At 37.1% G+C, this 21801-nt stretch overlaps 1 protein-coding gene across 3 annotated transcripts; it reads right to left on the minus strand.

The window, feature by feature from the left end:
- Positions 1 to 1225: 1225 nt before the first annotated feature.
- LOC756009 (growth factor receptor-bound protein 2) lies at positions 1226 to 20498 on the minus strand. Of its 3 annotated transcripts, XM_001193089.4 has the most exons (6): positions 20255 to 20497; positions 18314 to 18411; positions 13297 to 13419; positions 11188 to 11344; positions 7208 to 7402; positions 1226 to 4027 (listed from the first exon to the last, which is right to left on the minus strand). In XM_001193089.4, the coding sequence occupies exons 1-5, from the start codon at positions 20387 to 20389 to the stop codon at positions 7211 to 7213; spliced, it is 705 nt and encodes a 234-aa protein (XP_001193089.2). In that variant the 5' UTR covers positions 20390 to 20497; the 3' UTR covers positions 1226 to 4027; positions 7208 to 7210. The 3 variants fall into 3 exon arrangements, with proteins under 3 accessions (XP_001193089.2, XP_011677582.1, XP_011677581.1); XM_011679280.2 differs by lacking the exon at positions 13297 to 13419 and having other exon boundaries at positions 20255 to 20498; XM_011679279.2 differs by lacking the exon at positions 7208 to 7402 and having other exon boundaries at positions 20255 to 20491.
- Between the last annotated feature and the right edge of the window lie 1303 nt (positions 20499 to 21801).

The raw sequence follows: 21801 nt of genomic DNA on the forward strand, positions 1-21801 counted from the left end.
CCTCGATCACAACTGATATCCGCCTTCTTTTCTTCTCTTCTTCCTTTCCTTCCCTTTATCTTATCTTTTCCATTTTTCTTTCCCTTTCCTACCTTCTCTCTTTTTTTGCTTGCTGGGGGAAGGCAAGGGCCTTTCGCCCTCTGGATCCGCGCCTGGCCTAGCTAGGCATATACTATTCATATGTTTTTCCACAAACAAGGATAAACACAATGTAGATCATGTCTGTGTAATGGATGTTTGGTTTGTTTTCTATTGTAGTAGGGTTCTAAGTTACAAGATCGTGACTTTACAAATGACGAATTCATTAGGCTGAAAGAAATTCAGATTTTTGGTATATGGACAATGTCTTCAGAATTGTATCAACTTGAAATACAGTTTCATAAGACATGCATACACTGTATCAGGCGCGTACGCAGGAGGGGGGTTGAACCCCCCTTCAGTATTTGTTATGTGTGTATTTTTGAGCATCCCCCCCCCTTGCGTTTTTTTTCTTTAAAAAAAAAAAATTAAAAAAATTATGGCAATGACTAACCTAAAAACGGAGACCTTACCCCCTCCCCGAACGAGATCAATATCAAAACAAAAATTTCCTCTTATCCCCCCCCCCCGCTTTTTCAGCGGCTGACTGAGTCTTTGCGATTTTTGGGGGGGACCAAAAAAAAAAAAAAAGTGTCCTTTTTTGCCTCCATGTTCACTGAAAAAACATGCGTTCTACGGTCAGCGCGAGGCCTCCGCGGGATGCCCGTGCGGGCAGAGCCATCTATTCACAGAGTTTGGCCAACTTGGTTTCACTGTGTCACATCATGGTGTATATTCTTTTGTTGTGTGCTTGCCCAACAAAGCAGTAGTCGCCATATTGTGCCCAACTCGAACCGGGTTGGCCAAACTCTCCTAATCAATGGCACTGTGTGCGGGGATTGTGCAGTGCCACCTACGACATAATGTCTACGGGCTACAGGCTAACGATTTTTCACATTATTTTGTTTAACTTCCCGCGAAACAAAACTGTGAATCCGTACGAAAATCTCACGGCCGCCTCCTGCCTCCGTACGAAAAAGGGGATATGGGCTCCGTGGACTAATCGCAGGCCAAATGTAATCCAGGCACTATAGTTATGGTACCTGCTCATCATTCTTTAATTCACAATCTCTCACAGTGTGGATCGTACGACGGAAGAAATTTGAATTTCACAAAATGATATTAGGTTAAAAAAAACTCTTGAACATTTCTGTAAACCTTAATGTGCATATTTATTAACAATTATAAGTTAATTTCAATATTAGTTTACTTAAAAGTTTTAATTACTAATACATGTTACTTATATCTTAAGTTCGCGATTCTTAACTAGTAGCCTTTGTAATATACGCTTAGAGATACTTAATGATAACCTTGTAATATACGCTTAGAGTTACTTAATAATAACCTTGTAATATGTGCTTAGAGTTACTTAATAATAACCTTGTAATATGTGCTTAGAGTTATTTAACAATAACCTTGTAATATGTGCTTAGAGCTACTTAATAATAACCTTGTAATATGTGCTTAGAGTTACTTAATAATAACCTTGTAATATGTGCTTATAGTTACTTAATAATAACCTTGTAATATGTGCTTAGAGTTACTTAATAATAACCTTGTAATATGTGCTTAGAGTTACTTAATAATAACCTTGTAATATGTGCTTAGAGTTACTTAACAATAACCTTGTAATATAGGCGTTGTGGCGTGCGTCTGTAATCCAGCTAAAAGTGGAAGTTACAAACTGATTCAGCCGAGGACGCAGGTTCGAAACGTTTGAAGGTCGGTCCCCAGACGTAAATAATCATATCTGATCGATACACGTCTGTAAAAAACCCAATACACACACGCTTTCAATTCAATTCAATTCAAGGTATTTTATCCACTCATTGTAGCCAAAGGCTAAATTACAAATGAATTTACAAATTCAAAACATTAAAAACATCATACAAATTAAAAGGAATCATACATAATATTGTAAAAATGAATATTAAATGCAAATGAAAGTAACTATACATGTATAATGCTAACATTATAAAAATATTGCTTACAGACAAAAACAATTTTGGAATTTAAAATTTAAATATAAATATTATTATCCACTTTCATCAAAATTTAAAGCTTTGTGTAAAGTGACTTGAGTGGTATCTGATGGTAAAAAAGATAAAAAATGATTATTTTTCATTCAGTTTAATTAAAGGAGTCTAGAAGTATGAGTTTTCTATTAAATATACAAGTAAAGGTATAATCAAATGGAACAAACATGAAAAATCAATACAAATTCACAAGTGATTAAATAGCTATAAGTTCTGAATTATAAGAAGTAGACTGGCAAGTGGTCAATAAAGTATGCTTGGGTTGTATCAAATAATTAATTAATTAAAAAGGGTATTCTTAAACTTAAACAACACTAAATAAAATGAGTGTAGAAGAATGTTCGGCGTTTCTATTGAAAATATAATAAATGTTTAATATACAGTCATAGAGTGAAATTTAATATGTACAAATGTAAATTATACTATTAATCTAATCTAAGCCAGATTCATAAATAGGGTAAAAACAAGTTTGTGATAATCAAGGATCATTTCTGGTTTAAAAGTCTCACAAGAAATGGGAGAGCAATTTTCCGATAGCGCTCTGTTCTACATTTCACAGGCCTGTACTGGTCACTGAAACGTAGTGCACGGAGTTCAGACTGCTTTGGGGGCAACCATTGGGGAAAGTTTTTCTCAAGTGATTTGGCAAACTTGACACACAGTTGGACACGTCTTTCCGACAAAGTGGTAAGTTTTGTAGTTATTAGTGCATTCTCATACGTTTGGTACTCTCTGCCTAGAATGATGCGTAGAGCCCTTTTCTGTATACTTTCTATTTGGTTGGAGTCCGCTAAGGTCAGGGAAGAATGCCAAACTGGGGTGCAGTATTCGGTAATGGGTCTGATGTATTGACTGGAACACGGTAAGTAAATCTTCTACGGGAAGTCCAAACTTTTTGAGGGTTCTGAGCATGTACAGCTTTTTACTTGACCTTGAAACAACGTCGCAGACATGCTTGTTCCATTTCAGGTCATTCTGGATGGTAACGCCTAGCAATTTTACATGGACGCACTCTGGGATTGGTTGATTTGAAATGGTAATGGGTTCGGGATTATGGGGTCGTCTGCTAAATGATATCTGAGAGTTCCCTGTTAAACACCTGCATTTGTCACGATTGGTTCCGCTTAGACTTACTTAATAATAACCTTGTAATTTGTGCTTAGACTTACTTAATAGTAACCTTGTAATTTACGTTTAAAAAAAAAGGGGGGGGGGGGGGTATTTAATCTCCATTCTAATAACTATAATTTTACATTTCATACTCTGTAGAGTTGTGTTCTTATTCGGAAAGTTCATTCATTCTTTAAAATGTCAACTACTTATCCACAATGATTCTAAAAACCAAAGGAGCTTTTTTGGCGTCTAGGACTCGTGTGAGAAATCTTACTGCCTGCAGAAGGTAATAACATGTCCCTGCAAGTTACCAACCCAGAATAAAAGTCATACTAGCAGGACCCGTGGAAAACCTATGGGATGGGGTGTAAATAGAGTTAATGAGCTAACGAAAGTAGTTTTTTTTATTTTTTTATTTTTTTTAAAGATAATTTCTATGATAGATGATATATTTTTGATATTCAGTCTGTTTTTTTCTTTCTATTCTAAAATCTTTTCGAGCAGGAGAGTAACTTTGTCTTTCTCTTGACTATTGTCTTAAAGCCACGCTGTCCTACTTGTAGCTGCTAACTCTATATAGAAAACCATGCCTAATCGGTGACCATTGGTCCCCCATGATCCTCTTTTTCTTATGTTAATTGAGAGTTGAGTTGATGAGTTAACCACCTGTCCAGTGACCTAGCAGGGTGCTCTAATCCCTCATATAAACTAGTAAAAATAAGCTTTAAGTTTTCTTGTTGTTGTTGTCTTTTCTCTAAGCTCCTTCTACCGTTAACAGTTTTGGCTTCCCTTTTAGGCATCTGAAATAAAAACAAAAAATAAAAAAACATCTTTATAATTTAAATATTCATTCCTTCAAAAATGATTTGTAATGAAGCAAAGGGATCCGGTAACTTTGTCTCAGATTCTGAAACAAAATCCTGGATTGAGCTCATGCTGCGATGATAATTACAAACCTTTAGGTCAGCCAGAAACTCCATGACTTTTACACGCCGATCGCTTATCTGATTATTAAGATATTTATGATTGGAAATCGAAACCAAATTTTGCGTTTTCCTAAAGGTTTTCATAACTCTACAGTCTATTGGGGAAAAGGAGTATGGTAAAACCGGTCACTCAAAGATTTTTACTTTCTGAGGCACTTCTTGATCATTTTGACGCGCGATTTTTTTAGGGCTTCAATATTACACCATATCACAGACACTGATAACGCGTAGGGCCGTGTATCTCAGATTTAACATTGTTAAACGATGCCTTTGATATAAATACAAGACATAACATTCTCCTGTAATACAGCGAACTATCAACCCCTCGACGGGCCTTCTTAACCTCCATAATCTGCACATACAAGCCCCCCACTCACGACGCTGGTGCAATTTGCGAGCAAGGCCTCTACTATCCATTATTCTATGTAACAAAAAGCATATTTATTACATGTTCAAGCATATTCTCTCATGGTACCCAACTAAGCATTAGGACGGTATAAAAAATCCTAAACACGTCCCTAACTGTCTGATTGGACATTACATAAGAACAAACTTCCAAACGTAACACTTAGTCTTATCTTAGTTCGTAAAAGTTACGTCGTCATTTAGGACAAATTAATAACTTTCTTATGTCTGTTTACTTGTATAAACGGTAATACAAAGTTTTGGTATTATAAATTCGGTTCAAATGAACAAATATAGGAAGCACACGCGGACCGATAATAATCAGTGATCATTGTCGCGGTTGAAATCGAGTCTAAAGTTATGAAATTGTAAATAATAAACTCTTTATGTTGTATAGCTCCCTCTCAAGGTCAATATATTAATTAAGTTATAAAACAAATGTTTCTTGACTGAAATCGACCGATTAGCTTTTCCCGTTTGGAAATTATATATCACAACTACATATTCTGAGATTTTCATGGGCGCAGCTACCATTGTACGGCCGTAGGCACTATTTGAAAGTCATCAAAAATTACCGGGAGCACCGGTAAATTTTATATTCAATTCGAAAGCTGAAGTGTTTTAAGGGCTAAATTTTCTAGTGCTTATAATACATCCACATATGTATCCAATAATATCAAAATTGTAAAGAATCATTATCCACCCAATTTTCAAAATTTCCCAAAACTTTGTATTACCTTCAAAAAGTTACTTAGTATGTTTAGTATAGGTAGGGCATGTATTAATGATTTAATTAAAAACTATTTACAAACAATTGCCATCAAATTATTCATGCATCTCGTGCTAGCTAAATATAAGCTACACAAATATGGATGTATGCTTGACATCTATTTTAATACTACCTAGAGTCTACGTTACAGCAGAGCGTAGCTCCACTGCTCTTTTCATCATGAATTTTGTTATCCGTACACACTTATGTGACTGCCCAAAATGAAGAAGGAAGAATAAATAAATGAATTATATTGATAGTCACATATGAGATTATAATATATGTTTGTATTTCCTATACTGTTTATTTTAATATATTGGTCAGAGAACCATCATGGGATGATCCATAAAACAAGACTCCAGATATGATCGCTTTACTTGATAGTGAGTCTATGCCAGGATACCTGAATTATGTCTGTTTCTATGTTACAGCTACAGGTATTTATTCGGCCACAAGTATGAGCAATAGCTCGTCCAAAGGAATTAAAGGGATAGTTGAGTTCTGTTTCAGAGGGCGCTACACAAAATATTTTTTTGTGAGATAATGAAAAACTGAGTGTCAAATTTGAAAGAACATAATATTTAAATGACAAAATCATATTTGATCAAAATCGGTTCAGAGACGGCTGATATATATAGATTTCTAATACTTGTGTACCACCACAAAATAATGTAAGATATTTTGAAAAATTTGAAAAAAAACCGTTGAAAAAAAACACGAAATAACGTCTTTTACGTCGTTTTACGTCGTATTTCAGCCAATGCCGATGTTGGCTTTTTTGTATGCATTTTCGTGTTGCTTATTCTACCCACAAGTAGCCGGCTCATGTATTGTTATTTTTAATTAAATGATTAATTAAAGTTCAGCGTGTGTTTTTTTTTTAAGTGGAGCTGAATTGGTATGATCGTATTGGCTAAAATCTACATATTTTCTAAAATTACCTTCATAGCAATTTTAGGTTCTAAAAGGGCACTATAAAGGTCATAGATAAGAATAAGAGCAATAACCATGCACTTTGAAGGCATTTGCGGTCTGAAAACAGAACTCAACTATCCCTTTAAATGCTCATTTCCATGTCGGTTCTGTTATGGGAGAATTAATCAATCTGGAAAGTACAGAACCTATGAACATCCAATACACATAAGTTGTACATTTAGGTCTTTATTTAGTTTTCACCTCCGTAATGGAGCGGTCGCACAGAGGAGACGTACAGAGGACGCACGGTCCGCGCATCGAAAATTTGCAATTTTGGCTAGTGCGTTGTCGTTCGCTAGGTGTGCGTTATCATTCGTTACTCGTTCGTCGAGCGCGCTGGACCAACGCTATGCATTCGACGTCATTCGCTGTGTGCGTCAGGATTTTTGTTAGCATGCTCAAAAATGTGCGCGGAGCTCGACGTATGAATGTAAACGCCAAAAAGGACATGCGCGGAGCGCGCTAGAACAACGCCATACATACACGGAGCACGCGCTGTGTATTATAAAGTTTTCTAATGAAGTACATTTTATTTCAACCATGTGGGCCAAACAAAAACGAGCATGTTAAAGTTTACATATAAACAAAAAACCGAAATGGGAAGAGATCCATACACGGAGAACGCTTATTTTTCCCTATAGAGACCTACAGGCCATGGAAAGCCCCCCCCCCCCCCCAAATAAATAAATAAATAAATAAATTTTAAAAAAATGAATTTAGCAACGAAACATCGAAGGATTTACACCAAATTATTCAGAGCAGTATCGTAGGGTTTACGCATAGGGTTTCAAGTGTTGTCCTTGTTTGGAACTCTTTCACCGAAATCTGATCGTATGTGTTGATACCGTTTATTCTGTGCTCTCTTTGGTGTAATTGACCGGGAACTGGCCCGCCACTCCAGTCGCGACTAGCACGCCGCTCCACCAGTCGGAGTCACTGTTGTTGAAAACCTTAATCTTGTCGCCCTTTTTGAATGAAAGTTCGAGTTCTTCCTCAGCAGTATAATCATACAAGGCTACATGGAAAAGAGCAGGCTTGACCTGAGAACACAAGAATGGAATTAATTTGAAGTCGTAACTGCAAGTGCTCAGACATGTACATATATATATTTTACCAACCAATTCCAGCCGGTCTTAATATTCTCCGTCGAATTTGGGCGCTGTAATAAGGGAGTTTACAGATAGCACATGGTACAAATGACCCCAAATATCCACAGATCTTGTACACATGGAGAAGTTCCACTTTGAGCATCTTAAAATAATAACTGCCAAAGTCCTAAATGTGCTTCTGAATACCTTTTGTTTGCCCTCTTGAAAAGAATACTTCCACCTGCGTATCTTAAAATGTACCGTTGGTGCATAAATGAATAATGTTACACAACTTTCATGAGCGCATATCCAGTATTCATCTCTGGTGGGTTTTACCTTTTTGGTACAAATGACCATTATCTGCCCATGCGCAGATTGTATCTGTAAACTCCCTTATTACGGCGTCTTGGGGTGCAGCGGACAACCAAATCTACGCGCGAGCTCATATAATATTTTGTGATCCCAATGGATGATTTTTATGATCGTCCTCGCGGCCTTTACCATGTGACAGATCGTAGCAATATAGCTAGAGATCAAGTACTTGCAGGCGCGTACGCAGGGGGGGGGGGGGGTTAATACCCCCTTTGGTATTTTTTATGTGTGCATTTTTAAGGAAAACAACCCTAAAACCCCCTTTTTTTTTCTTTTTCTTTTTTAATTATAAAAAAAGCGGCTCTTACCCCCCCCCCCCCGCTTATTCAGCGGCTGGCTGAGTCGTTGCGAAATTTTCGGCTCGATTTCAAAATGTTAACCCCCCCCCCCCCCTTGAAAAAATCCTGCGTACGCCACTGAGTACTTGGGACTTGTAATTTACAACTCTGCTGATTTTGTTCACAAAAAAGCCCAACCTGTGGGTCTATTTCGCATAGAGGCGGGGAATACACATCGACCTGTGCCAGATATCGGGCAAACTTTTAGACATGGGTGGGGAGGGGGCGAAAAAAGAGAGGAGAGGGGGAAAAGGCTTTGCTAAACTGCATTAGTAAACGGGATTTATATACAGATACGGAAGCATTATAGAGGGTGAGGGGCCACCAAGAAATAAAACTCAGTCTCATCTAGAACTGCGAAGAGAAAATACAGTCGAACCTAGATATAACAAGAGCAAACATTTTACTAAAAGGGCAAGTCAACTTCAACAATAACTTGTCCAAGTTGGGCTTTTTTGCGAACAAAATCGAAACAAAATCACCAGCGAGTTGTAAGTTACAAGTCCCAAATACGTGTGAGCCAAATCGGATAACTAATAAGAAAGTTATCAATTTTTAATGATATAAAAACAAGACAAATCGGCAACTCACTCATAAGTCTTAGACGTCATTGCCTCGCTATGTCTTCTTTTAATATTGATAATATAAATTTTCGATTTTTAACCCTAAACATCTTAATTTCTCACACTAGCATACAAGTTATATTGATACTAATGTGTTTTCGTGTGAATGCACCAATAAGTAGTAATTTGTTTTTATTTTTAATAAAATACTTGTATGGAAATTAATCAAATTGTCCTGGTTGTCTCATTTTCGCCAGCACAAACGTAGCTAGTTTGCGGTCACTACCAAACTAGAATATTCCACTATGTTGCAGGGTGTATACACCCGGTTCACACATCATACCCAATGGCATATACACCCTATGCCATTGGGTATGATGTGTGAACCGGGTGTGCGGAAATGGTGTGTTGGGGAGGGGAAGTGAGAGTGTTCATGTGTGTGGTAATTGTATGTGTGTCAACAATTAAAGACTAATACATGACAGATGGCTAATCATAAGTCTACAATGACGAGTAAACTGTCAACATCACAGTCCACAGATAAATGTGCCTTGAACGAATATAGCAGACGGCAATCGGCGGATCAGACGACACTTGATAGTGATTTTGTATGTGAGATTGCTTTGCTTAATATAAAATACAAGAACCTTTTCCATATCTTTAAACTATCATTGATATCTGATAATTAAACAGATAGTAAAATAAACCTACCAAACTATATAATACAATGAAATACTTGACTGAAAGTAGGGGAGTTTGATGTGGTGCACAATTGCATCCCTCTGTTAATAATCGTTTAGTCCATGGTATTCATGAATATTCATTTTTTTGCTTACCTCGGCAAAATGCTTACCTATACTAAATGGAAAAAATACGGTTGGCTGAAATGGACATAATGAACAAATCAGAACTGATCTATGATAATTCATGCTTGTTATCCTTCGTGTGCTTGACTTATAACCTTACAATCGAGTGGCAAATTTCGTCCAAAGTCCGACTTGCTGCACATGTGTTATATAGGCAATGGCGAGCTGGCGATCTATTTTGACCAAATTACGGTGGGTAAACTTTCAAAAGTCAATGGGACATGAGGGTTCCAATGAAAGAGCTAGTGATAATGTACGTCGGGGTTGATGTGCTTTTCGTTTAAACAAAAAAATGAATTTTTAACGATTTTGGGGGGTAAAAGTCCATAGGCTAACATGTTTATAGGCTGCTGCCTGCTGGACTCTGACGATAGGGGGCGTTGTCAAATGAGACTAAACGGAGCTATATGAATGAAGAATATACAATATTCCGAAAATGGTATTAATTTTTTTAATTTCATCTATTTGAAGAAGAAAAAAAAAAGATATTTTGGGAGTGGACTTAGCCTTAAAGGTGTAATTCAAAGAAAATCACAAATATGTCAACTAATGTATCACTAGAAGCTGGTAAGCTAACAGATGGCCATCGTACAAGTTTGAGGTCAGCTACATATCGGGTGATTTATAAAAATAAAAATACAACCACCTCCATAGCAGCTGGGATATACGAGAGATTCGCCAGAAAAATAACGATGTTTTAATGACGTCACAACAGGGACCAATACTGCCCAAGCAGACGACATCCCATAAAGAATGAACATAATTGCAAAGCTATTATTTGTCAAATTATAATGAGTTTAGTGTATATAAATGTACTGGCACGTCAAACCGATCAAAAGGGGACATGACCCGATTCTGATAACTAAAATCTTATGCTTGTAAATACACAGGATAGGGGTTAATTAACAATCAAAGAAACCAGCCTTTCAAATTGAAAAGCCCCCGGATTGATATTAAGGACGGCATTTGTTCCCTCTTAAAACGCCGAACATACCGCGGTGTCTGCAGCTGAATATACAATGGCGTCTTATTTTGTTTACAAGCGACAGATTCCTTTATTTTTGTATCGATGCATTTGTCATCAAAATAAAACCATGCGCGGGGTTTAGAGTGAGGCAATAGATTATACATTTAGCCTGGCGGTAGTGAAGTAAGATAAAGAACTCAAGAGAAGATGAAAATACAGGCACTGAAAATGTGTGAGATGTCATGGTACATCGTCTGCTTGTGCAAATCATGTCCCTGCTGTGATCTCACACATCTCAGCAGCGTTCGGAGAGCTATTCAGGTGCTACGCCGGGGCTGTATTTAAGCGTTTTGTAATTTATAATAATCATTACTTCGAATGTTTCCAAGCATTGAATTTTGATAACCTTGTCGAATCAAAGTTTCAACTTTGCAATAATGAAAATAAAGCTAGATTTAAAATCAATGAATATCTACTTTAAAACAAGGAAATGTTGCTTGGTGCTTGTTCTTCATTGTTTCCATTCCTGATAATACAAAGTTCCTGTTATAATCTAGGTAATCTACACAGTCCCAAGGACCTCTATATTAACGGCGAGTTCGAATGTTATTATAAAAATTGGTATTTATACCGGTAAGCCGTTGAGAAATATAGTTTGGGAGCGGCTCACGGATTCGGCTCGGTGGTATTCTACCAATTGATTCAGAGAATTGAATTTGACGACCCAGAGGTAGTACTTGCCAGCCCCGTCTCTCTGGACCTTGAAATGCTGCACACCACCTCCAAACCTGTATGAACAAGTATAAGAATGGACCGAAATTGATTAGGCAAAATGTCCAATTTTTTGTTTTGTATTTGCGAACTGGTTAAGACTCATGTTGGTGTGTTTCACAAAGACTAATATTGACTTTAAGTTGGACTTTACTATGGCAGGCAGTTCATGCCACTGTTTGCTCTCACCATTTACTGGCATTTATCTCTCAAGGGACGCACAAATCGCAGTCACAAATCTACAGAATGTACCTTTCTTGATAGTTCATTATTGAAGGAAAAAATATTATCTAAAGATCATAATTGAGAGACTAATGGTAAGAGCAACCAGTGGTATGAATGGCCTGCCATAGTTAAGTCCAAAAGTCGATCTAAGTCTTTGTGAAACACCCCCAGGTTTTTTGTGTTAAGAAAAGCTGTTCTCCCACATCATTTAAGGGCTAATTATCCAGCTAAGAACGACTCGGACGCAGCTACCTACGTTGTCGAGTCGTAGGCATGTCAAGCTTTAATAAGGCACCTTTGGCAGCTAATCCTCCTTTTCACACAGGGGTAAAATTCTTTAGAGCTGATTAGTTTAAAGAGCTTTAAACCAATCAGCTTTAGATACAACATCATTCACACACAGAAAATTTCGGTGCGGTGGTTCGAGATTCACTGCTCTTTAACGGCCATTGTGCATTTACGAGCAGTGACTCATTGCTCGTAAATGCGCAATGGTCCTACTGAGCGTTTAAGAAGCAGTGCCCGGTCTAGTTAAGGACGTATATCCGTTCACACACACAAAACGTCTTGCTCTCTAGAGTATCTGCAGTCTGCTTTGAACGGCGTATATAAAACCGCGACTTCCAGCTTTTCACACACGGCTAAAATTCATCGTATCTAATTAGAGCTGATTAGTTTAAAGCTGTTTAACTCAACAGTTTTAAACGGCTTTAAAGAAAAAAATTCCCTGTGTGAACGTCGTTTGTACGATGATCGGACAGATACGAAGACGCGATTCATACGCCGCTCAAAGAAGGCTGCAGATAGGAAGTCCGTATCTAGAGAGCTTGCCATTTTGTGTGTGAACGGTTATACGTGTTAAAACTCGATGGAGCGCGCGCTTTGTTTGATATGACCTGACATTCAATGCGCAATGGCACTACTGCGCATTTTAAGAGCAGTTAATCACGAAACGATCACGCCGAAATTTGTGTGTGTGAATGATGTCGTATGTAAAGCTGATTAGTTTAAAGTCCTTTAAACTAATCAGCTTTGAAAAATTTTATCCGTGTGTGAAAAGGCTGTTCGTATTTGTCCGAACATCGAATAAACGACGTTCACATCGGCTCTAGATACGAAGAATTTTACCCCTGTGTGAAAAGGCTGTATGACCTATGGCCAGAGATCGAAAGTGTTTGATTTTTGCGGATGGAGGAAAAATGGGGAGTCCGGCCTGAGAAAAACCCTCGTGGCAACTTGGCGATTATACTCCCGTCCCGCCCCCCCCCCCCCCCCCCCCACCTCCGGGGTTGGAATGACCGCGTGCGTGTTACCAAAATGTCCGGTAAAGGGGTACTTTTCGTGCGACAAACTCCGGCCCGAGAATTGTAAAAAAAAAAGGGGGTGTATTTGACTTTTCACCCGGAGATTTCTTTAAAAAGGTTTTTTTTTCTCTCTCATCTCTTTGGACTCCTGAGAAATTATTCCGAATTTAGGGAGGTACATTGAGCATTTTTCCGAATTTAGGAGGTCTCCAAGACAGGAAAAGCCCGCGAAAAGCCCGCGAAAGGGGGGTTCGGAAATGTTGACAGTCCTCAGATAGGGGGTGCTTTCAAATAGAGGGAACAAGCATATGCGTACCCTAAATAACACTGAGTGGGGGGGGGGGGGCGGACTCCCGTTTACTACATAACATTGAGCAACTTTAAGTGATTTGTACTTCTACATGTACATGTATCAAGTTTTTGTTATTGTTACAACTCACTTGACGGATAAAGTGAAGTCCCCCCGAGTGGTTTCACTAAACCTGATGAGAAATGTGCCGTCCCCGCCATTCTTCATGAGTAGTTCTTCTGCCTCAAGTCGACTAACATTTAGCGCCATGTAACTTTAAACAAAAAAAGTTTGGAAGGGGGTAAGTAGTATTTCGCACAATTTGTCCCAGGAGTATGGAACTGCTTTATGAGCTCCCAGCACGAACAAGAGATGGCGCTTTTTTATATTTTGTGTTAGCCCCGTGGACTCAACCTCGTTCCCATGATGTCGAGCAGTACGCTCATACCACTATACCTGCTCTCTCAACCTGGTATTTGATCATTTGAATGTGTCAAGATCTTGCACACGTATGCAAATTAGGAATAGCCTGGTGCCTTGCTGTAAATACATCAGCATGTTTATGTATGTGGTGTCTGAGGTGAAAACCAAATCAACTCATTGCAGCGTGAGTTTATACGCAAACACATTTTTTTCTTCAAATTATATATTGTTACCATCTTATCAAGCAAATATGGAATTTCATATTCATAAGAGTAAATTGGAAAGGAAAGCATTTTTTTGGAGAGAGAATGGGGCCTTAATAATCAAAATGAACGTGAAAACACGCAGGCCTAATACACGTTGGAAATATGAACACCAAATACACGTCATAAATTCATCACTATCTTGCTAATTTCTGTATCGAATCAGAATACAGGAAGCAAGTTCCAATGCCAGGGCTTACTTTTGGAAACGAGGTTGGAAATAAAGTAAACCCTGGGGACGAGGTTGCCGTGGACGGAAAATGAAAATGACAATGGTAATGCCAATTTCTTCCTATGTCACCCACATTGGGGGTATTGGAGAAGTTTACAATCAGTTTGGAATTGTCAATTTAACACTGTACAATATACAATTTAAATCAAATAAATGTAACTTAATCAATACGAAATATCACTATCGACAAACGTGAACAAATAATGATAAGGATAATGAAAAAATATACCATTAAAATTCAAATTCAAATTATTCATGTTTCCAACAAAACATTACAAATCAATTATAAGCATTTAAAACAAATTTAAGAAATACATGTTGGAAACTGGAAATAACCGGTGAAGGAGACCAAATTCAATGCTTAAGTGATTTAAGTCAATAAGTTATATAGGAATAATATAGAAGGAAATCCAGTAGCACTTGGGGTGACTCCAATGTTATTAGAGACACGAATTTAGATTATTTTTGACACGTATTAAAGAAGCAAAGAAAATTTAGTAACGATCCTCATGGTAACGCCCGGCTGGAATGCTCCCCAGGGAGTGGAGATTGTTCACACAGCGTGTGCGGGCAAGCACTGAATCCAATGACCGGGGTAATAGTATATTTGTAAAGCGCTTAGAGACATTTGTATTAAGCGCTATATAAAAATTAAATATTATTATTATTATTATTATTATTATTATTATGGTATGAATGTGGAGAAAAGAATACAACATTCTTCAAACAGTTTATGGAATCGAATAGGAAAAAAAGAGTATAATAAAGAAATTAAATGGAAATGGAAATAGCACTTCTAACGAAAAAGAAATTATTGAAGGAATAAAATGATTCTATAGGCAGCTATATAGCAAAATAGATTCTAAACAAGATGATACTTTGGACATCTTTCTCAATAACCTGCCTAAATTGAATAATATAACACAAGATTCGTGTGAGGAAACGATCGTAGAAAGGGAATGTATAGAAATACTAAAAGATATGAAACTTAACAAATCTCCAGGAAATGACGATTTAAGTGTAGAATGTTGTCAGAAATTTTGGGCACTATTCGGAGATCTAGTTCTTGCATCTTTTAATGAAGCTCTTCAACAAGGGGAATTATCAGCCTCTCAAAGGCGAGCAGTTATTACCTTGATACAGAAGGATGGCAAAGATCCGAAGCTTATTAAGAATTACAGACCTATTTCGTTGCTAATCGTAGATTATAAAATCCTGTCTATACTTTCAAAGAAAATACAAGAATTTTTACCTGAAATCGTTGGTTTCGATCAGTTGGGATATGTTGAGGATAGGAACATTAGAGAGGCAATACCAATAATAGAGAGAACACGCTTTTTTGATAGCCATTGATTTTGAAAAAGCATAAGTTTGATTCTGTTTCACTTTTATTTTTACATAAGGTTTTACAAACATTTAATTTTGGACCAAGGTTTTATAAATGGGTTAATACTAAGGCAGAAAGTTGTGTTATAAATGGATCAACAGGCTATTTCAAGGTTGAAAGAGGAGCAGGGTAGCTAAATCCCTTCTCTCCATATTTATTTGTTTTATGTATTGAAATTTTCGCTCATATGATAAGATAAAAGGAAACGCAGACGATATACCGCTTTTCGTTAAAGATTCAAATTCATTTAAGGAAATGAAACATACTTTTGAATGTTTTTATAAAATATCAGGATTAAAGTTACACAAGTAAAATACAATTATTTTACCCTTAGGTTCACAATTATCCACTCACACATTTCCGTTCTGGAAGCAAGTCGATACTGTTAAAATATAAGGAATATATTTTGCAATCCACGAAGATATCAAAAACAAATGAATTAAAAAGAAATATTGAGCAAGATTTAAAAGAAATTTACGTGGTGGAAGCAGCGAAATGCATATTTTATTGCCATTGGTTTAAGTAAGGAAAAAATTACAAAAGTTAACAAAATCTATTCAATAATTCCTCACGAATGGAAACAGAATGTTCAGCCTGCAAGAAAGTCCACCACTGTGGCCTTAGTTTAAAATTAATATTTGCAAAGAAAGTTTTTAAATTTGAAGAAATAACTGCAAAGATGGTGTATAGAAGTCAAATCAAGAAGAATGCAGAAATCAGCTCAGCATTTCATTACTTAAAGGGATAGTTGAGTTCTTGTTTCAGATCGCAAATGCCCTCAAAGTGCATGGTTATTGCTTTTATTCTTATTTATGACATTTTTAGTGCCCTTTTAGTACCTAAAATTGCCATGAAGGTAATTTTAGACCCCGAAATGTGTAACATTTAGCCCATACGAACATACGAATTTAGCTCTACTTTCAAAAAAATATGGTGATTGTAATCAATTAAATTAATTATTTATAACAATTCATGGGCCGGTTGTTGGTGCGTATTATAACCAACATGAATACCGAAAATCGGTATTAGCTGGAATAAAACGTATATGGCGCTATTTTGTTTTTTCAACGGCTGGTTCAAATTATCTAATATTTCTGGTGGTACACAGGTATTAGAAATGGTTATATTTATGGATATTTCAACCGTCTTTGAACTGATTTTGATCAAACAAAGATGATTTTGTCATTTAAATTGTATGTTCTTTCAAATTTGGCACTCAGTTTTTCGTTATCTCACAAAAAAATATTTTGTGTAGCGCCCTCTGCAACAGAACTCGACTATCCCTTTGAAATGGAACTTTATAATATTACGACTAAAGAAGTGGAAAAGATTTTTGTTCAACCAGGGTTGTGCACATTTAACATTAAACTGAGAGTATTTCAGTTTAAACTTTTGCATAAAATAGTTTATACAAACCATCGTTTGCATAGACTTAAATTTCGTACAAACGATTTGTGTTCATATTGCAATATTTTGGAGGAAACATATCAACATGTTTTTTTTTAATGTAATACAATAAAAAGATTCTGAGAAAAATGTGCTAATAAACTCAATTTACCAATTTTAAAAAAACAGTTTTGGACAGAAATTCATATTGGAATAAATGGGAGTAATTTATACGAAAATGGGGCAATTACTTAACTACATTCTGATTTTGATTAAATTGATAATTTTTAACAGCAGAGAGAAGGAAAAGCCTCAAAATGTAATCGGAGTAAAAGATATATTTCTTAAAAATAGGAAAGATGAAAAAAGTTGCAATGGAAAGGAATACTCTTTCAATTCAATTTAAGGAATGGGAGGCCTTGAAAGGTTTTGTGTGATATAAATAAACTTAAAAGAAGCAACTTCCCAGCCCTCTATACCTGTGGTCTTTCTTTGCTTTTTGTTCGTGTTTGTTTTATTTTTTATTTTTTATTTATTTGATATTTCATGTACAAGCATTTAATTATTTATTTAGTTTACTTCAACGTTTTTGAAAGAAAAAATAAACATGACATGACTAAGTAGTTTATCATTATTATTATTACTATTATTGTTTTAAACAAATAATGAAATGTATGAAAGAGTTGTTCTGTTTAGCAATAATTTATGTTGATTAAGAATTATACTTTTTATTTGTATTTTGATATAAATTGCATTGAATTATAATATGTACTGTCTCTGGTATTGAGAAAATAAAATACCTTATAAATATTTTAAAATCCATGGTATAGTGCACTATCCCATGGATGACGTCACGGTTTAGCACATTTTTCTTATTGCTAACATCATAGCAATATTATTTTTGGTCACATGATGCTATGTTGACCAATCACTGAACAGGATTTCATTGATCAAAGTATAATAATCATAATAATAATAATAACAATATTAATAATAATCATTATTAGAAAAATGATAATAATAATGACAACGATAATTAATGACAGAATTCATTGAGCAATTGAAAAAGAAAGTTACTGGCACCATTAATTGTTATTTGAATTAATGAATAAATGCGACGAAAATTTGCTAAGCGTATAAAGGCCTTGCGTGTTAAAAAAAAGGTTATCAGCAAAATTTACATGTGGTTTTCCCGATAAGCAGACAACAGCTGAATACGAGTAACAAGCAGTATACACCACATGGAAATTTGGTTGGTAATTCTGTTTTTATCAATGAAGAAGTTTTATGGTGACCAAATTTTTGTGCATATCAAACTCAAACTTGTGTTTCCAGAGCTAAATAGGGGCGTAACTATACCTCTAAGGTTGGTTCGCTTTTTTCCCCTCTTTAATGGGGTCTAAACATTAAATGCTAACCAATATGTCTTTTTGATCTTCTCCCCTTCAATTCTCTTATTGTTTGGCTTTGTACTCACTCATTATCTACTCTTACGTATTTCGCCGGTATGAAGCCTTCCTTGCCAGACCTCTCAGCCTTATACCAGTCCTGATTGTGCTCGGAACGATCTAAGATCTACATGTACAACAAAGAAACCAAAACACGTGAATTTTTTTACCCCTGTTTTGTTCACTTAAAGATAAAGTTGAGTTCTGGTCATGCGATTGCATTGTGAAAGAAACGGTGTGGATTCGACCAGACCAAGTTGAGCATGTAGCATATAAGTATTGGTGTGTACTGCAAGGTTATTTAATCATCAAAATGATAAGAAATTTGGCCGGCCCAGTCTTTGTAAAAGTACCAAGCACTGTACACAGAAAGATGTATATGGGACTACACAATTAAACATATGTGACATAAAAATGTGGTCCCCATTTTGAAGCTGTTGCATGTCATATAAAGAATATGAAGGCATTTGAAGAGCCATATGCTTTCAGGGAGCATTTTTTGCTCTGATGTTCTTCCACACTTGCATGATAACAATGAAAAACGCTCACAAATTAATTTCACCTCTCCCAGAACTCAACATTCTCTTTAAGATTCCCTTATAAAAAAGAACCATGGTAACCATTTTTTTTTGTTCCAAATTACCAACCATTGTGGTAACCATGGTAACCATGGTATCAAACAATGAAAGATGACTTAATAAGGGTTACGTCATAATTATTGGGCGTTCACTAGCTGGGATCGTCAATCGGATTAACCCTAACCCCGTGTTGCTGTGCTTTCGACCATTGACTGGGTTGCATGTTCCATTCATAGAAAAGGGTAAAACTTAACGCGTTATTTGGTACTTGGTACCTGGTTGGGTAATCCCTTTGGCAGCTCACTCCAGAACCTATACTGGGATGGTAGGTGAGGCGAGTAGCTACAAGGAGTGTCATGAATTGCAGGTATAGTGTGTGTTATGTGGCCAAAGAGGGACGTTCATTAGTAACTAGCATACCGACATAATAAGGTATAGATGGAAAACAGAAACATTTGAATCAATAAGAAGTTGGTTTCTGAAAATTTAAATTTGAAATTTGCTCTAAGAGAACACAAAGAATTCACGCTTACCCCCCCCCCCCCCCCTGGCAAAAATGGTAAGGCCCCAAAGTCACGTAACGTCATGGAGGCCCTCACATCCTGAATTTCATATTGTTTAGGTTCCAAATTTACACTACTTCGAGATCAAATTTCCCCGTAAAAAGTTCACAATGTGCATGGTCATGGGTTATAATATAGAGCATGGTATGTTTGTCAAAGACTTTTGAATTTGAACTCCGGCTAAAGAACAAAATATTGATCTATGATCATCATTGGTCTCTTTTTCATCTTCAAAGGTACGGTGGTTTCTCTCAACCAATCGAAACACGTGTTATATCACAGTGTAGTTGAAAATCTCAGCTATTCGATTCCTTTCGACCCAGTGGAATCCGACACTAATACGAATCGGCACTCAAATGAGCAATTCTGATGGGTTGAAAAATGCGCGCTACCTCAGGAAAACCGGCGCAAGTTATTTTGTTCAAATACAATAGTACATTGTTTTTTTTTTAAATAACAAAAGCAAACAACTACTATACCTTTTTTAACGGTTCGATAACGTACAATCAACCGTGGGGTTATCAAGTTATGAGCGAAAAAGAGAAAGAAAACTGCCCTTTCGCTTCGTTTGTTATAGGGAAACGCGTGATCAGGGGAAACGAGGTTAAGAGTTAAATGAGCACAACAAGTACCCACACACTTTGTATGATTAATTTAAACAAATAACCGCTAGTTTTTGTATATGTGTGAAATAGTCAGTTATGACAAAAAAGTATACCTACAACAAAGAAATGAGGTAAACACTGAAAACAAAGAGAAAAAAGTTTTGTCAAGCCACAATATATGGCGATCGTACCAAATGTTATAGAGATCACGGTCTGTCACTTACTTTCAACATGTCGCCTTTCTTGAAAGGCAATTCGTCATCTTTCGTCCCGTTAAAGTCACGCAGTGCGTCCGCCTCGCACATTGTGGAAACTGAAATGACAAGACAAAACTGAAGGAATAGACCGAAATCTGGCATACGAGCCACAACGGGCAAAATAGACTCCTATAAACTTCGACGTGCCTGACCGGCCTTTATGGCGAAAACGTCAGTTTTGGCTGCATATATACTCCACACTAGGTATCCCTTTGGTAGCCATACATGCTATGCCCAACCATGCAAGCAGGAAGATTATTCAGCTTTAAAAAAGGTTTTCCTTGGATTTTTGTGTGGGGGCGTAACATATATCACTGCCCATCAGCGGCACGGGTCAATGGCTATATTGTAGTGACCAAACTCATTTTGACCTTTTTAACACTTAATTGTTCATTTAAGAACACCCTACAGCATTTTGGGTGTGTTTAATAATTTATGCATACGTGTCAGACCCACTGATAGATGTCAGTGGTTAGACTCAAAAGCCTAATTACTTTAATGGTCACGTGGGTCTGGTATACCTACTCTAAGTAGGTACCTTGATTATCTATACATAAACTGTTCGTAGGTAATGTCAAATGTATCGTAATGAAATTATGGTATTTTCTCATGTTTTTTAATGTTTTTTTATACTGAAATTGATTATTAGTATCTAATCCAGAAGGATATATTATGCATTTTATGACGAAAAGTAGTCCTTCTGAACAGGCGCGCCGGAAGCACTGGGATGGGGGGGGGGGGGCAAACATTCCAGGGGGCTCACCTTCCAGGGGCAGTGATGTAATGAGAAAAAACATTCGGAAGGGGGGGGGGGCAGACGAAAAATCTGCATCACCACCAGTCTTACACGTTCCATGCAGGTCCCGCAGAACGTTTTTCAAAGTGGAGTATTAACGATCAGGTAGAGCGTAAATTGGAGTGGGGTCCAGGGTATGAGCCTCGGCAGGGGGTCAAGGGGCCGAGCCCCCGGAAGCTCTGGGGTTTTAGGTATTTAATTATGGTTAGATGAGCATCCAGGGGGCCTCTTTAAGGTTATTGACGTGTTCCAGGGGGAGGGGGAGCCCCCAGAAGCTCAGAGGTTTTATTATCTAACTACGGTCAGATGAGCATCCAGGGGCCGCCTTAGGGCCCTTGGTGGGGTCCAGGAGGCAAAGCCCCCGGAAGCTCAGGGGTTTTAGGTTTTTAATTACGGTCAGATGAGAATCCAGGGGTCCGCCTTAGGGCCCTTGGTGAGGGCCAGGGGGCAGAGCCCCGGAAGCTCAGGGGTTTTGGGTATTTAATTACGGTCAGATGAGTATTTTTTATACTTTATATGTGACATTGGCAGGTCACCTATTTTTTCTCTCCGTCTTTCTTTCTTTTTCTCTTTAACATACTTTTTTTCAAAAAGTGAGGGGGGGGCTCGAGCCCAGCCACTTTGCAGACCATGACATAAAGGCTTCTAAATAAGCGTATTGTTCGCCCGACTGTAATTTTGGAATTTCTTATTTTCCAACAAACGCAAAAAAAGGTAT

Source organism: Strongylocentrotus purpuratus, unplaced genomic scaffold (assembly GCF_000002235.5).
Source record: "Strongylocentrotus purpuratus isolate Spur 01 unplaced genomic scaffold, Spur_5.0 spur5_scaffold_9, whole genome shotgun sequence".
Lineage (NCBI taxonomy): Eukaryota > Metazoa > Echinodermata > Echinoidea > Camarodonta > Strongylocentrotidae > Strongylocentrotus > Strongylocentrotus purpuratus.

Bases quoted from the DNA above. Each gene is read 5' to 3' on its own strand.
- LOC756009 (XM_001193089.4), bottom strand. From the start codon at position 20,389: ATGCCAGATTTCGGTCTATTCCTTCAGTTTTGTCTTGTCATTTCAGTT. The intron at 18,412-20,254 runs GTAAGTGACAGA...TTGTACATGTAG, and splicing joins AGAAAGGCGACATGTTGAAA to ATCTTAGATCGTTCCGAGCA. The intron at 13,420-18,313 runs GTGAGTACAAAG...TTTTGTTTAAAG, and splicing joins TACGTAAGAGTAGATAATGA to TTACATGGCGCTAAATGTTA.